The sequence below is a fragment of the Lipophrys pholis genome (assembly GCF_963383615.2).
Source record: "Lipophrys pholis genome assembly, chromosome: 16".
In the NCBI taxonomy this organism is placed as follows: Eukaryota; Metazoa; Chordata; class Actinopteri; order Blenniiformes; family Blenniidae; genus Lipophrys; species Lipophrys pholis.
In genome coordinates, this window is record NC_137634.1 from 17,674,928 (window position 1) to 17,691,764 (window position 16,837).

General features: G+C 38.6%; 1 protein-coding gene across 1 annotated transcript; it reads right to left on the minus strand.

Moving 5' to 3' along the window:
- Positions 1-2,060: 2,060 nt before the first annotated feature.
- Positions 2,061-15,342, minus strand: LOC308121870 (uncharacterized protein; the record flags this gene model as incomplete). The annotated part of the gene is made up of 19 exons (XM_080483396.1): positions 2,061-2,088; positions 2,864-2,999; positions 3,090-3,272; positions 3,814-4,028; positions 4,178-4,278; positions 4,840-4,966; positions 5,151-5,322; positions 5,514-5,668; positions 5,755-5,858; positions 6,718-7,141; positions 10,721-10,856; positions 11,045-11,227; positions 11,432-11,646; positions 11,844-11,944; positions 12,862-12,988; positions 13,818-13,989; positions 14,111-14,265; positions 14,362-14,465; positions 14,935-15,342. 19 exons carry the CDS (start codon positions 15,340-15,342, stop codon positions 2,061-2,063), a joined length of 3,246 nt encoding a protein of 1,081 aa, XP_080339522.1.
- Between the last annotated feature and the right edge of the window lie 1,495 nt (positions 15,343-16,837).

The window sequence follows — 16,837 nt, forward strand, 5'->3', positions numbered from 1 at the left end:
CCAACATGAGAAAAAGTGGACAAAGAAAGCAGAGCGCTTGGTCGGTGACTGCGTCAGCGTTTTGCTTTCACTTTTCTTTTTAATCGAAGGTTCGTGCCAAATACGGCTGAGGGGTAAAACTCGATCGGCCCCCCCCCCCACCCCTCAATACAGTGCTAATCACTTATGCATAAAACAATAACCATGTATTTAATCACTTATGCACGAAAGAATAAGTGTTTTTTGGTTGTTTTTTTTATTTTTTTTTAAATCACGTATATGTATACAAGAAGCCCGGCGGAGAGGTGAATGTGTTTATGTGTTTGTTTAAATACGCCTGCGCGTGGCTCTTCGCAGAAAGTGAAAGACGCTCCTCGGAAACAAATGACGTGTTTCTTCAGAAATGTTCGTTTCCTGATTATTGAAACCAACAGCGTTCTCAAATCTGTTTTCTTTGAAATACTTTTTTTAGAAACCTGGAACAAAACCGAAGGTTTTTTTTTTCTTTTGCTTTTTTTGTCCTAAAGTAAAGGTTATGGTGCGTTCCTGTACGTGGGAGTTTGGAACGATACTATTCGGTAAAATTAGCATCCACTCTATGAACCAGGAGTGTCAAAGAGGTTTCAGTTCAGGGGCCACATGTCATCTTGACTGAGCTGGATGGGTACAATTTAACCTTTCAATTTTAGCTCCAGGCATAAAGGGTTTCACAATTAGTATAAAAAAATTATTCCAAACTCAATATGGCAATTTTAGTTATAGTTTTTGCTGCAAAACACAGTGAAATGTTAAAAAAAAAATAAAAAATATCCGTTAGAACATTTTGCAGCATTTCACATAAATTTTTCATAAACTTGCAATACAATGAGTAGCTCTAGTAAACTGGTAAAAAAAAGTCAATGGTTGGTGCAGTATTTTGTTTTATTATTTGCTTGGTCATTTCCTGGGCCGTATTGGCGCCTTTGTGGACTGATTTTGGCCCACAGGCCTCATGTTTGACACCCCGGGTATAAACCAATGCATAAAAAGGATTAATGTTTGTAAAGTGTGCATCATTGTAGACTTTCATTCTAAATCGAGCTGTGTGTGCTAAAATAATCTGTTCCCAGCTGATCTTTGATAATGCTCGTCTGTTGCACAGTGCATCATTAACTACTCAATCATTTTGGGGGGCAAATGCTGCAAATCCCAACGACGACTAAAGTTTCCATCTGGTTTAAATAACCAAAAAACACCACAACATCCTGAAATGTCCCTGTAAGGAAATGGCAGTTCGTTCCTGATTTAAGAACTCGCAGCACTTTATTCCAGCACTGTAAATGTTCACCAGCACTTTGAGTAGCACACAGCACTTTAAGATCAGGCTATTTGCACATATAAATAAGTTTGCTCACAATTGTTGTTTTTAACTTATTTATTGAATTTTCTGTTGTCCGTAGATCCGTCCATCTGTGGAGGCAACGCAACAATTAATTGATGAATTGAGCATTGTGCAATATATGTGTATTTAAGACTGGCTGATTCTTTTAGTTGTTGATGTGTGTGCTGTGAATGTTTTAAGATGTGGGTGGGAGTGTTGTGTAGTGTGTGAGGAGAGTTTGCACTTATCCTCTCCTCTTGTGTTCAGGCCGGTGTCCAGGCAAAAGAGTCCCCCTTACACAGACACTGCTAAAGAAGGTTCCGGGCTGAACCAAGAGGAGGAGCAAGTGGGGGGTGGCACATAGTTTTAGAAGGGTTTAGGATTTAATTTATTATTTAGGTGTTTGGATTTTAGGTGTATTTGCTAATATGGGTTTTATTTTATTAATTTATATTTATGGTTTTGGTTGTGAGGATTTTAACTTAGTTTTAAGACACTAAGGTTAACTTTTATTACCTATAGAGTTTTAATGGTATCACCCAGTTGAGGAACTGCATTTAGAGCACCATTTTACGTCATTCAGGGTTTTGCTGCTGGAGAAGCCACACTCCTGAGTCCTCCAATGCACTTTTTTAGCACTTTTTGTTGTGCACTTTTGGAAAATAAAAAACAAAAAGATGTGGACCACCCAAAAACCTGACTCGGTCATCACTTGTTTTTCTCACTGCTCAAACCGCTCTCCGGCCAGTCTGAGGCCATATCGGGGATCCGAGGCTCACAGTCCCTATGTTTTGTACTTCACTGAGAGGGGTCCAGATTATTGGGTTTTAACCTGCAGCCCCATGATTCAAAACACTCCCTCATGGCATTGAGTTTGACTCGCATAACAAAAACAAGGCTGATCAAAATGTCATATTGATAGGTAATTAAACACCTTTTTAATATGCTGTGTGATCTTGAGATCCTGTGAACAGCTAATTACAACAAAGTTATACTCTTTTACAGCTGTTATACACAAACCTGTATGGTTGGAATAACGTGATCTAGTAAGATCGTACTGTAATACAGAAGAAAACAAACACAAGAATTTGAGAGACTTTTTTAGCGTCACAATGGTCATATCATTCTAAATTTAAGGAACTTGAAAATATGTGCAAACATTGTTGACATTTGTGACAATATTCAAGCTACAATTGCAATTACAAAAGAAGACATGTCAACATAAACAACATAATACATTACAGACAAATACATGCAAATAATGGAACATAAAAGTCATCCACCTAAAACTTAGTGTCTTTACTCTGGATATCAGATGTCCACTCTTGACTTTCAGCTTCCTTTGTCTTTTTGCCACACCTGGTAGGACATCAGGAAGACAAGAGTGAAACATTGAGGTATTTTGCAAAAAAATCATCCAAATAATGCAATATTGTTTTTCGGAACCTCCATGGAACAGTTAACATAGAGCCTCACAATAACCTCCTGTGATTTATTTGTGGTTTAGTGCAGATTTGAACTCACCTGCATATCTGTTGCATTTGGGATATTGACTCTGGCAAAGCCTTTCTGTACGTCTCTGGCAGAAACAGACATGAAATAGCCCCCAAAATGGTCAATCCTCCCATGAGTATGTAAGGAAGAGTTTTGAAGTATTGTCCTACCAAAAAGAAATATAAAGGTGAAATTAGTGGGTCCAAACAGACGGGAATGAATAGATTTACAGCTACACATGGCTCCGATCATTTACCCAGGTAAATGATGAAGGGGGAGGCAATGGTGCCGATACGGGCAGACATGGAGCAACACCCCATGACTGTATTTCTGATGACGGTGGGGAAGAGCTCCGATGTGACGGAGAACATCACACAGAAAGCTGCTGTGATGCCAAATTTTCCCAACATCTCCAGGAAAATAGCCACGCCGGGTAAACCTACAGAAAAGTAATGGTAACCAAAAAAACACTCTTATGTTGGCTGACGCTTGCAAAAACAATCAACTGAGATGGATGCAAAACTGATTAAGAATCTCAATATGTCTTACAGTGTAGCTCTGATAATGTTATATTGATCATTTTCATCAACAGGAAGTATCTTTTTTTTTTTTTTTTAAATGAATATATTTATAAAGGAAACCTTTACAAATAGTATTTGTTTATCTAATTATTTATACTTTCATTTAAAAAAAAAAAATCACGATGGAGGTGATGCTCAACATACACAAGCCTCTCATCTTTTATTAAAATAAAATAAAATAAAATAAAATAAAATAAAATTAAATTAAATTAAATTAAATTAAATTAAATTAAATTAAATTAAATTAAATTAAATTAAAATAAAATAAAATAAAATAAAATAAAATAAAATGAAAAACTTTCGAGTTTCAGTTATATGGACATACAGTAAGTAAAGCGTTTAGTTGTTTGTTTGTAGATCCATTGTGGATTTTACCAATGTCTTTTATAAAATGCCTACCTATTGGAATGAGGTTCACACAGAAGATCATAATGCCTCCGAGCAGGAGTGTGGAAGACTGACAGATGTGCCTGGAGCAGTACTGGAGCAGAATCAGGGCAAATGTGTAAGCTGGCACCTCCGTGACCGCTGACAGGAAGCAGTTTAGGTAAGGATCACCATGCAGGTTTGAAGTGTTGAATATTAATGCATAGTAACTGCTGGTGGTGATGAACCTGCCGTAACAATACACACAAGACACATGAGAGAAAAACACAGAAAAATTGTTGGCGCTTTAATCAAACACAAAAGCAAAGCGCCAATTGTGATGTTTGACTGAGTAATGGGCAAAAATTCATATGATGTGAGAGAACAGTATACGCACCACAGAAATGAACACAGTAATGTAATAGAGAGAACATTGCAGGATTTCAGAATGACGAGTATGTTGGATTTCTCTTCTTTCCTGACCATTGCATCTTCAACCTGAAAAAAAGAAATTTTTGAAGCAATTCAAATTGTCTGATCTTGCTTAAGGTGAATACTACAACAGCAAAAAAAAAACCAAACCTTTATAAGGAAAACTGAAACTCCCAAACCGAAAATAGAATATTGTGCCAAAATACAATAGTGCTTTGACTTTAAAAGACTTTTAAAAGGATTTAATATTTTAGTTTATAATGTAGTGGTGGCTTAAATCCTATGGCTGTGGATGTGGTTATTACATATAGAGTTGCACTGATACCGATAACGGTATCGGTATCAGGTCCGATACTAAAGGCTGTTAGGCTGTTGTAGGTGCGTCAATGCAGAGGCTTTGCAGAGGTGGTTTGTGGTGATGCATAGCCTTCACATATCATTTGTGTATGGAGTATAAATTAGGCTCAATGGCATTTGATAAGCACTTATATCAGTACTCGGTATCGGCAAGTAGTTAAAGGTATATACTAGTACATGTACTCCTCCTTTAAAACAGTGGTATCAATGCATCCGAATTACATACTATTGTTAGAATTCAAAATAAAATGAGCTTGTTCATAACAGTACCTCAACTTTAGTGAAAATATCCAGGGGAGCTTCTACTTTATTCAGCTTGGCGGCCTCTCTCAGAATGGCTTCAGCTTCCTTCACTTTCCCCTGAGAAAACAGCCATCGAGGAGATTCCGGGATCAACCTGATCAGATGAACACAAGAGTAAAACAATAAATAAGAGCTTAAACATAGTTGCTAATAGTATGCAATATTGAGAGTGTTATGAAGAGCCAACATTTCTTAGAGTAAAATAACATGAGCGATCCTCACCATCACCATCGTCAAGTTTTAAAAAAAAAAATACACCAACATATGAATAGTCTCACCACCACAGAGGAATGTAGATCAAGCCTGAGGCAGCCATGGGAATCATTAACATCCGCCAGTCACGGAGGAAATAGGCCACTGCAGGCATCACCATGTACCCCACAGCCGAGCTCATGAAGACTCCAAGAGAGCAGAAAATCACTCGGGTTTTAGGGCTGAGAATCTCTGAACCTGCGGGTGGTAGAAGTCAGAAGAGTATGGTGTACTTTATGATGCATTCATCTATAACTAAATATCTCCAAAGAAAATCACAAGGAGCGATTATCAAATCTTAAACACAAAATGATTTTTCAATAAAAAAAGTCCTTTCCAAGATCTCCATTTGGCTTTGGCTTACCAAATGAGGTTGTTAATAAACATACCGAGCACGAACGCAACAATAACATTGGAGTATCCGCCACCACCCACGAAGAAGAAGATGAGGCAGAAGAGCTCCCAGCTCGGGGAGAAAATCTGTGCTGTGACAGCCACAGTCTGAAGAACCATCATGATGAAGAGTATCGGCTTCCTCCCGAACCTGTGTGATGAAATCCTTTTTTTCACTCCTATCAAGAAAATTGTAAATATTGAATTGAAAAAAAAAAAGACATCTTCATTACAAACCTGTCCGACAACTGGCCTGAGACCAATGTTCCCACCAGCACGCCAACGTAATGAATAGATGTCGACAGAGGAAGTTTGTATGCATTGTCACACACCAAGTCCCACTGCAAATTGAAAAATAAAAACAAACATTTAGTGACATTGAAAAAAAAGTCTCTCTGAAAATAAATAATGCGTCGTTCTAGTAACACAACTGTAATAATAACTGGGGAAAAAGGCAGTTTATGAAGCTCAGACACTGATTTGCAGACCAAACGCAATTCACGTCAAACATAACGACCGTGTTAAGGATTGTTAAGGAAGTGAAATGGATTCCATTAAGACTTGAACCCTGCAAACATAATAACAGAACATTGAGTCATTGCAGCGTAGGACTTAACTGCCTCTTTGTGCGTTTAGTGGAACCTTGCTGAACTGGCTCTTTTGATAATTCACCCATGTTGAAATGTAAAGAAAGCAACAACAGCTGATTACGACAGAACATGTGAATGTGCTTTTCCGTCATACCAAAAACAAACACCTTTTTGAAGTTATTGCTTTTGGTGCAATAATGTAATTAAAAAAAAAAAAGAAAATCAATCAATATATCAATCTGTGCTTCCCAGTGTCAGCCAAGCAAGCAGCATTTACACCGGAAACTGATCTTTAAATTAAACATAACAGTGCATCTATAAATCATCTATAAATATTCAGTTGTAAATCCCTTAATGGCCACTGTTCTTTCACAAATTATAAATAAATGTATAGCTCAAAATGCATTGTTGAACTTTGCCTGCTTACTTTATCAATCCAGTTCTTAGTGGTTATAAGCTGCATTTACCAGACTTATTCCGCAGATCTAAAACACTAAATCTACTTGAGCATAGAATTTTTTCAAAGAACAAGTTTTAAGTTTTGAAAGCTAAACAATAACACATAGGAAACAAACGTGTTGTAAAATGAATGCACTTCACAAAAACTCACCTCTGTTACAATAGTTGACTGGTAGATTGCTGTGCTGTATGTCCAGCCATGGAGACAATGCTCCAAAGGAATTTCACTCACGTTCACATCTACATTTGGGATGAAGTTGTTTTGGGAGTAATTTTGAACCATTTCCAGGTTAAGCCTCGAACAGGAGCTGCGCTTTTCCACACCACTGACCGTTTCCAGTGGAATTGTCACGTTTCTCCACATCTCACTAAGTGTGGAGTCTTCAGGAATATGACATTCATGAGGTGGAGTGTCTCCAACAAATACTATGTAAACACCAGCAAATCCATTGGGGAAGATGCTGATGGCCAGAGCAAAGAAAATCCTTCGTTGGAAGGCTCCCCAGGAGCCGAGAAAAGATGTGACGGTGTCATAGTCCCTGATATTTTCACTGGCCATTATGCCACCAAAAAGTCTTGATGATTTTAACAAATGAAAATGAATTAAAAAAGAAGAATCAAAGTCAGATCATTGATGAGCACAAACACTGAGTGTGCGCCAGAGCCCGTACGACATGCATTTGAAATCATTGTTAACCATTAAGCTGGCTCTGCATTATATATACAGGCTTCACCTGATCTGTGACCGTACACAGTTACATGATGCGCTGTAAATATTGCGAAACATTCCCAATGATTTATGCTGATCCCAAATTAATTTTTTAAGCCATAAAACATGCGAAGGATGTGTTCTGCTGGACAAACATTATATAATACCTTTCAAGAGAAAACCAGTCATTTGCATGAAAGCTCAAGCAAACATTGGAGAGACCGTTAATGATTTGCAAAGAAACGTAAACCAGTTATGAGGAGCTATTATCATTTAACTGGTCGCTGACATTTTGCTTAGATGAGCAGTTTCAAGACTTAGGAATTTTGCTCAGTAATCATTGTTCATCTGTACTGTCTTATCTTTGAACACGTGTTGATGCTCGCCCCTTTAGCCTCCGCCAGGCATGGATTGAGATGCGGTGTTAAGTATATGTAATGATTACTTAAAGTAGTATTTTCAAGGTCAACGTGACTTAAAATCAGTTTGTATATTAAATACCTGTTGTGAGGACAATACATTTATAACCAAGCTGCAGGGAATGTAATCATCATATAAAAAAAATTAAATAACAAGCCATTCCTAGTTACTCGGTGAGCTTCAGATATGCTGGTAAGCAGTTTGTCACCTTTAGAACCCTGCAGTTATCAGTCTGTCTGCTCATCAGCACGTGGGAGAGTTTCTTTTAATCTGACATACCTGGGAAAGTCCAAACAATCTATTCTTGAGGAGAAAACGTGCGATAGTGTTGTGAATGAACATTTTATTGGCTGTTCTAATTCAAAAGAGGGGCCAGCGCAGACAGCACCTCCGTCATTAGTGTTGATCTATTTAATATTACTACAGCTGGAGTGCAATAACCAGCCTGAACGGTGGGTCTAAAAATTGATTAAAGATTGGAATCTGATGGAAGTTTAAATACAACACTAACCAAAGAGCTATACGTGGGGAAAATAAACCCCACTTCATTTGACAAACTTGAAGCAATGTATTTTCTTTTATTTGATGTGCATAATAAGGATTTACGATTGGTGTTTTCATATCTTTATAATAGTGTTTGAACTTGATTTAAGGAAAAAAAACATCTATTTAGTAGGTGTTTAATCAATCAATTGCTATTAATCATATGTGATTCACACCCCAGTAATTGTTAAACCATTTTTTTATTCAAGCTGATTTTAGCAAATGAATGAATCAGTGAATAAACTTAGGCCACGTTCACACTATGTCACAAATTGTGATGTAAATATCCACCTACCTCCCCTTTAGATGCAACCCGAGACTCAGAATTTATCCAGATCTCCACTGTGGCAGGAGTATTCAAGAACCATTGTTTGTGATGAGTCGTAGCTGCATTTCTGTGTAAATGCGCGGCCAAAACGCAGAGAAATATCACAGGTTTTTTTTTTCAAATACCCGGGTAGGCGTAAACGTGGCCTGAATCTAATGTTAATCATTGCGTTATGTTTGGCTCAGGAGAGGACTCAGGATGCCAGACACCGCTGTTTGAGGAATAAATGCTCATCTTTATTCCCAACAAGAAAAGTCAAAGGCCCTAAATGTCCAAAATAAGAAACTCTACAAGATCACAGGAGACAATTACTGAAGCACTCGAAAGCAGGACACAGGAACACACATTGATGCGGTAGAGAACACAGAAACACCGACGAACCAACAGCCGGAATGCCACAGAAAAGGCACCTACATATACCGCTGTACCAGGTGCAGACAATCACACACTCAGGCGAAACACATCAGGGTAGGGAACAGCGATCAGACGCGAGGAGGGGAAGTCAAGGAGCCAGAAGAAAACAAGAGACAAAACATGAACCATTACATTATTATTGTGTGTTGTTTGAATATAATACTAGGAACCTACATGTTTTGAGTAATTGACAAACTTTTTAATTAAAGAATCAGAACTAATGAGCATTAGAAACAAACAATGACATTTCACAGAATTAGAAATTCAATTATAAACATTTTACCTACAACAAAAAAACTCCTCCATTACGGAAAAACTGCCTGGAGACATTTCAAAAATAAACCATTTAGTGTTTATGTTTGGTTGGCTTTCAACAAAGATATTTCGAATTAACTTTCTGAATATCAGCGGTCAGAAATCAATAAGATTTAAATACATGCAAAAGTTGGGAGAAACAAAAAAACAAAAACAAACAAAAAAACTACAAAAAAAACTTAAATAATGAAATGAAAATTACAAGAGGAGCATCAAACCTCATTTTAAATAAAAACAAAACCAGATAAATAAGTGAAACAAACACAGGGTTTATAATAAATTATATTTAGATTTGAGGAAGCAAAGTTTTTCATCTTGAGCAGTGTTAATTATATTTATACATTTGAAGAACAGAGCCACGATGGGGGGGATTTTGCCATACGAGCTTTGTGAATATAGAATTTGGAAATGATGCCAATATTATTGACCGAAAAATGAATTTCTTTGTATTTCAAAAGCATTCCAGTCTGTATTGTTTAATAAGAGAAGAAGTCTGTGTTCACAGATCTTTCTATCAACGATTGGTGTATTGCCCTCCACAGATTTTGAACTGGAGCACATTCAAAAAATGTTCGTATCAATAAAAAATAAGAGCAAACCAGTTATTTGAAGTTAGACACTTTATTTTGTCAGTTTCATGTGTGTTACTCAAAATTCAACAAACTCAAACGTGGCTGCAAACAACATTTCATATTTTCAGCCTAACGAGACTGTCCAGTTTTTTGCTGTTCACTTACTTGTGCACATTTTCTTAACAAATCACAGAGTCAAAATACTTTTATCAATTCACTTTCAACAACTCATGAACAATATTCTCTATTTAATTATGCAGCTTACAAACATTACCCTGTTCAAAACAAAAAGATATACAACATTTGAAACAAATACAAGCAAATATATCTGCCGGGTAAAATCGGTTTTGAAATACATTGCTTGTCTTCGAAGTGCGGCAGTCTGCAAGATATGTTAATTAGATATAGGATGTATGTATGTTTATATGTACGTGTGAATTTATAAAAAAAATTCTAAATGAATTCTCAGAAAATATGACTTTAATTACTTACATTTTTATCAAAAGGTTAATATATGGATGTATATATATGTTTATGTATGTGTTTATATGGAGAGTATGTGACTGCACTCATGTTTGAAATATAACATGTCTGACATGAAATAATTGAAGAAAGTGCAGCAGTCCACAACACTATGAATGTATGGAAACAGAAGCCACAAGACACTACAACTTGCTCTCTCTGGTTGCGCTGTCTCCATTTTCAAATTCCTTTGTCTTTCTGCCTCGCCCCCTGTTAGAACAGTAACATTTTGCTTTAGTTATAGTTTTGGTGATAATATATCACATTTTGCAAGAGCAACTCAATAATGCAACAATGAGGCCAGTAAACATTTTAATATACATGAACTCACCTGCATATCAGCTGCATTTGTGATAATGTCTCTGGCAAAGCTTTTCCATATGTTTCTGGCAACATCCAACATATAATAGCACCAGAAATGGCGAGAGATCCCATCAGTATGTATGGAAGGGGCTTGAAGTATTGTCCTGCCAAAAAAATACATCAAGTTAGGATAAAACAGATATTTGTTGAAAAGTTGAATTTGCTGCTATAACGTGGTCACATTTTGAAGAGTTTAGAAAATGTGTTTGGTTGTAAAAATATCTGATGCCGTTGCTACTGTTTGATGAGAAACATTGCTCTGCTACCCAAAACAACAAACCATTACATTTACCCAGGTAAATCATGAAGGGGGAGATGATGGTGCCGAGACGCGCAGCCATGGAGCAACACCCCATCGCTGTATTTCTGATGATGGTGGGGAAGACCTCCGATGTGACGGCATACACCACGCAGAAAGCTGACGTGATGCCAAACTTTCCCAACATCTCAAGAAACACTGCCACACTTGGTAAACCTGTATGCAGGCAAGACAACAGAAGGAAAAAAAAAAAAGCATATTCATATTTAACTTCAAAAGCTACCTCATGATGAACGATGTAAATCTTCTGTAAAATACCAGAGCATGTTTGAAGATCCCAAAATGTCAAATGTTAATTGTGTTTGTATATCCCTTGTCAGTCTCTTTCACTGAAGAAATGATTGGACGTTTGAACATTACCTATTGGAATGAGGTTCACACAGAAGGTCATAATGCCTCCGAGCAGGAGTGTGGAAGACTGACAGATGTGCCTGGAGCAGTACTGGAGCAGAATCAGGGCAATTATGTAGGCTGGCACCTCCGTGACCGCTGACAAGAAGCAGTTTAGGTAAGGATCACCATGCAGGTTTGAAGTGTTGAGGAGTAAAGCATAGTAACTGATGGTGATGGCGAACCTGCAGAGACAATACACACATGAGAGTAAAACACAAAACCAAACCACAGCGTGTTTTGAAACCAACTGCATGAATCCCAAATATAAAAAATGGAATATTTTGTCTTGTAATAATTAAACATCACTGGTAAATGCAAAGAGTCAATCGTGATGTTTGTTGATTATATATATATAAAAAACAACAACCAGTATACGCACCACAGAAATGAATACAGTAATGTAATAGAGAGAACATTGCAGGATTTCAGAATGACGAGTATGTTGGACTTCTCATCTTTCCTGATCATTGCATCTTCAACCTGAAACAAAACAACAAATAAATGTTGTTAGCAATTGAACTTTTATTGATTCTGTCACTGCACTTAGACAAATATACCACTTGCAGTAGACTTTTTTATTCGTGTTGTCCTATAAAGACAGTTCTGTCAGGTCAATGTGTCTGCCTCTGTGTGTTTCCAATTAACCAATGTTCCACTTGTAATTAAACCCCTCTCCCTCCGTTGTCCTTGTCGGATCGTCTCGTCAACATGGCTTGCCTCTTGTCATCTTGTTGTGCCGTTCGTCGTTGCCCTTGTGTCCCCTGTGTGTCCTCGTGTTCCCTGGACTTTGTTACAATAAACCTGTTTTTTATGGCACTGGCTGAGTCTGTTTGGGTTCACCTAACCCTAACCCTAACCCTAACCCTTACTCTTACAGAACGATCATGGACCCAGTGGACTCACCAATTCCACACAAATCCTTTAAAATTCACAGTGACCTGTCCCAGTCCGGCCTGTTCGCCAGTGACCGTTTCCTGGGCACCTGGGACCTGTTCCAGTCCGGCCACTTCTCCTGTGGCTGCTCCCCCAGTCTCTAGTTTCCTGTGTTCCCTGACCTGTCAGTCTCTGTTCCTAGTTTCCCTTTGGCCCCTGTGCCTTCAGAGTTACCCGTGCCGATTGAGTCCCCCCCGTCCCCGTCCCCCTCTTGTTCCCTGGACTGTTACAACAAACCTGGTTTTTACGGAACTGGCTGAGTCTGCATTTGGGTCCACTCTGCATAACCCTGACAAGTTTGTGTTAGCATGAGCCACCAAACTAAAATCTGGCTCATGTTTGAACTTGAAACATCTTGTACACAGGGCTGGAGCCAATCCCAGCTGACATTTAGGTTTAGGTGAAGACAGAGTACAACCTGCACAGGCATGTGGAATTCAGAGTGACTTTTTGAACTTGCTTACCTCCACTTTGATAAAAATATTCTGCGGAGCTTCTACTTTATTCAGCTTGGCAGCCTCTCTCAGAATGGCTTCAGCTTCCTTCACTTTCCCCTGAGAGAACAGCCATCGAGGAGATTCTGGGATCAACCTGATCAGATGAACACAAGAGTACAGCATGTGCTGAGTAACATGTGTATGTACCCGAAAGAACTGACAGGGTTTGTTCTTTTATGGCACTGCATATACTGTAAGAAAACATTTCAAGAAAACTTTTATCAGTGTGTGTGTGTGTGTGTGTGTGTGTGTGTGTGTGTGTGTGTGTGTGTGTGTGTGTGTGTCCTTTAACAGGCATACTGCTCGCTTGTCAGTGTGCTTGAGCGAGCGTGCATATGCTGAGCAGATGTAGCAAGAAGCTGCACATAAAAGTAAGAGGCCAATAAATGCAACAAGTGTTCATCTCAGAAACTGAGTTCTATGTCTGCTTTCCACCAACTGTGAGGTGAGGGAGTTAACCCCGAAGCTGAGGACAGCTTTGGCTCCGCAGTAGAAGTTGTTCTACCTTGCGTCTTCCGACCACGGTCTGGAGACAGGAGCAGGAAGGGTTAATATTTTGTCATACACTGAGACCTAACATTTAACAAAGGTGCTTTCAATAAAACTTTGTCAGAGACCGCAGGGTTTCCGCTACATTCATTTAGGAGTGGCGGGCCACCCGGGGTGGGTGTGCGCTTGGTGGAACAGATCTTTGAGCAAACTGTGCGCCCCTCACTGGCCGCCCGCGCTTTGCAGTGAAGTGCCGTAAACCCTGCGCTGCCGTAAAGTGGTATCGGTGTCATGGCATCGGTGGCAGTTTTATGAGTACGAGTACGAGTACTCATGCCTGGTATTGAACCAATACCGGATACTGGTATCGGTATCGGTGCATCCCTAGTATGAACGATGAATTTCGGTGTGTCAAATTCATTCAATAGTCTCACCACCACAGAGGGATGTAGATCAAGCCTGCTGCAGCCGAGGTAATCACTAACATTCGCCATTCCCGGAGAAAGTAGGCCACTGCAGGTAACACCATGTTCCCTGCAGCAGAGCTCATGAAGACTCCAAGAGAGCAGAAAATCACTCTGGTTTTGGGGCTGAGAATCTCTGACCCTGCGGGTGGTAGAAGTCAGAAGATAGTCCAGTATAAGAGAATACAATAACCGTTTCTCTGTATCTAACAGTTGATTTTCAATAAATACTCTGGTTGATATCAAATTGGGGATATTCATACCAAGCACAAATGCAATGATATAGTTGGAGAATCCGCCAGCACCCGCAAAGAAGAAGATGAAGCAGAAGATCTCCCAGTTCGGGGAGAAAATCTGTGCTGTGAGAGATACAGTCTGAAGACCCATCATGATGAAGAGTGCTGGCTTCCTCCCAAACCTGTGTGACGAGTCGGGTTGATTAAAGTGCTGTTCTGAAACTACTAACAAGGACATTGGGAATAAGTTAATAAAAAAAAAAAGGTTCTTCACAAACCTGTCTGACAAGTGGCCTGAGACCAGCGCTCCCACCAGCACGCCAACATAATGAATAGATGTGGACAGAGGAACTTTGTATGCATTGTCACACACCAAATCCCACTGCAAAAGAATACATTAAAAACATTAAAAGATCTGTTTATGTCACACAGTGAGAGACACACATGCAGGCACACACATACTGTATACATTCACTGTAACCCTGATTTAGGCAGATGAAGACTTTTCTCATATCCACATCAAGAACGAGTCAGAATTCCTTGATTCCTTTTTTACAACACATTTCAGACGCTTTAGATAGAAGAACTTTGGAATTTGGCGTTTGTTTGCTCTCTCTTTAATTAATTAAGAGTATGTTTCTTTTCTCATGCACTTCTCAGTGGTTGGAATAAGGTCTCATGTGTCTTCTTGTACAGACACAACACAAAGTTAACATTTTCATAAGCTGATCTCTACTAATATACAAATTTTATAATTCAAATAAACTTGAAAACTGAACATGGTCACAAAATAAGCAACACAATTGCAGACATTTGTAAACTGAAGTGACAAACACTCAATGACTACTCACCTCTGTTACAATAGTTGACTGGTAGATTGCTGTGCTGTATGTCCAGCCATGGAGACAATGCTCCAAAGGAATTTCACTCACGTTCACGTCTACATTTGGGATGAAGTTGTTTTGGGAGTAATTTTGAACCATTTCCAGGTTAAGCCTCGAACAGGAGCTGCGCTTTTCAACACCATTGACTGTTTCCATTGGAACCGTCACGTTTCTCCACATCTCACTGATTTTGGAGTCTTCAGGAATATAACATTCATGAGGTGGAGTGTCTCCAACAAATACTATATAAATACCAATGAATCCATTTGGGAGGATGCTGATGGCCAGAGCAAAGAAAATCCTTCGTTGGAAGGCTCCCCAGGAGCCGAGAAAAGATGTGATGGTGTCATAGTCCCTGATATTTTCACTAGCCATTATGATACAAAGAATTCTTGATCATTTAGAGAAAAAAACCTGATCAAAGTTGAATCCAAGGCTGCGTTGCCACCGATTGACACACGGCAGACTGTGCTCTACAACTTCTTGACATGCATTTGAAGCCAAAGTGACCTGTTCAGATGAGCTCTCATTTTATATCCAGCCTTCAACTGATCCCTGAGGTTACAGAGTTAAGTGAAATTGCTGAAAAAAAATTATGAAACGTTCACTCGCTCGTCATAATTCTTGTCAAACCAGAGATAGAGTGCCTGGCCATGTCTGCTTGAAATGCAAATGTATTTTATAAAACGAGAAAACTGGAAACTCCATCAATGAGCCTTCAAAGAACAACTGAAAAGACAGTTAATCATTGTTAAGCAGATGTGAATGATGTGTGTTATAAACCACATAATTGTCACTTTCACACCTGGAGTGTATCCCAGAGCATAAAGATGAGAGTGAAGATAAAGTAAAATTTGGTAACACTGCCTCATGTTTGAAATGCTCTGTGGACCTTTTATTTTGTGATGCATTGTGGCAGGCAGTAGGTTTAGAGGCACAAAACTGCCGTAGTTCCATGTTTACCACAGATTTCTTTCTCCATCAAGTTATACAATGTGCTTAAGATACATCAGTGAGCATAATTTCTCACCTTTGGACCATTCTGGTCTGTTATTAATCTTTCTGCGAACCTAAGCTTTCCAGCTGCTGACAGTCGTCTTGCATTACACTATAAGCCTTTAATGAAGGACTTGAAAAAGGCTAAAACAGTCTTTGAAATGAGAGAAATTCATGCATTTTTAATTCATGGCAACAACAATGATGACTGAAAACCTGGCGTGTTTCTGAAAAACTAAAGTCAGAATAAACTTTGTGTCACTGTCAAATGTTAACATGAGGCATACATACACTGCTCACAACGAGTGAGAGATATTCAGTTATCAGCTGAAATTTCAGGATGAACCTAAAATGCACTATAACCTTTTACGGGTAAACTTAATGTGACTTTTCCTCAACTTTTGAATGCACTGTAAAATGTTTCAGAAGTTTTTGCAAAACTTTCTGTGCCAGAATGCACAACAGATGTTTGATCCATCAGGACACCAATACATTTCCTGGTTCAGTTCGATTTGGTATTTAAAGTCCTCAGCATTATGCTGCTCACATTTTGTAACACATGGTGGCTGTAGATGACTGAGATGTCTATTTATTTTGCTTTGTATGGTCTGCTGGAAGGAGCATCACATTGTCGGTGGCAAATAAAAGTTTACAACTTTCAATAGGTTGTTAGTATCAATAAAAAATAATAGTAAACCAGGTATATGAAATTCATCACTTTATTTTGCCAGTGTCATGTGTGTTACTCAAAATTCAACAAACTCGAACATAGCTACAAACCACATTTGATATTTCGAGTTAAACTAGATTGACTCTGTGATTTAAATATGCATCTTGAAAACATTACCATATTCAAAACAAAAAGATATACAAC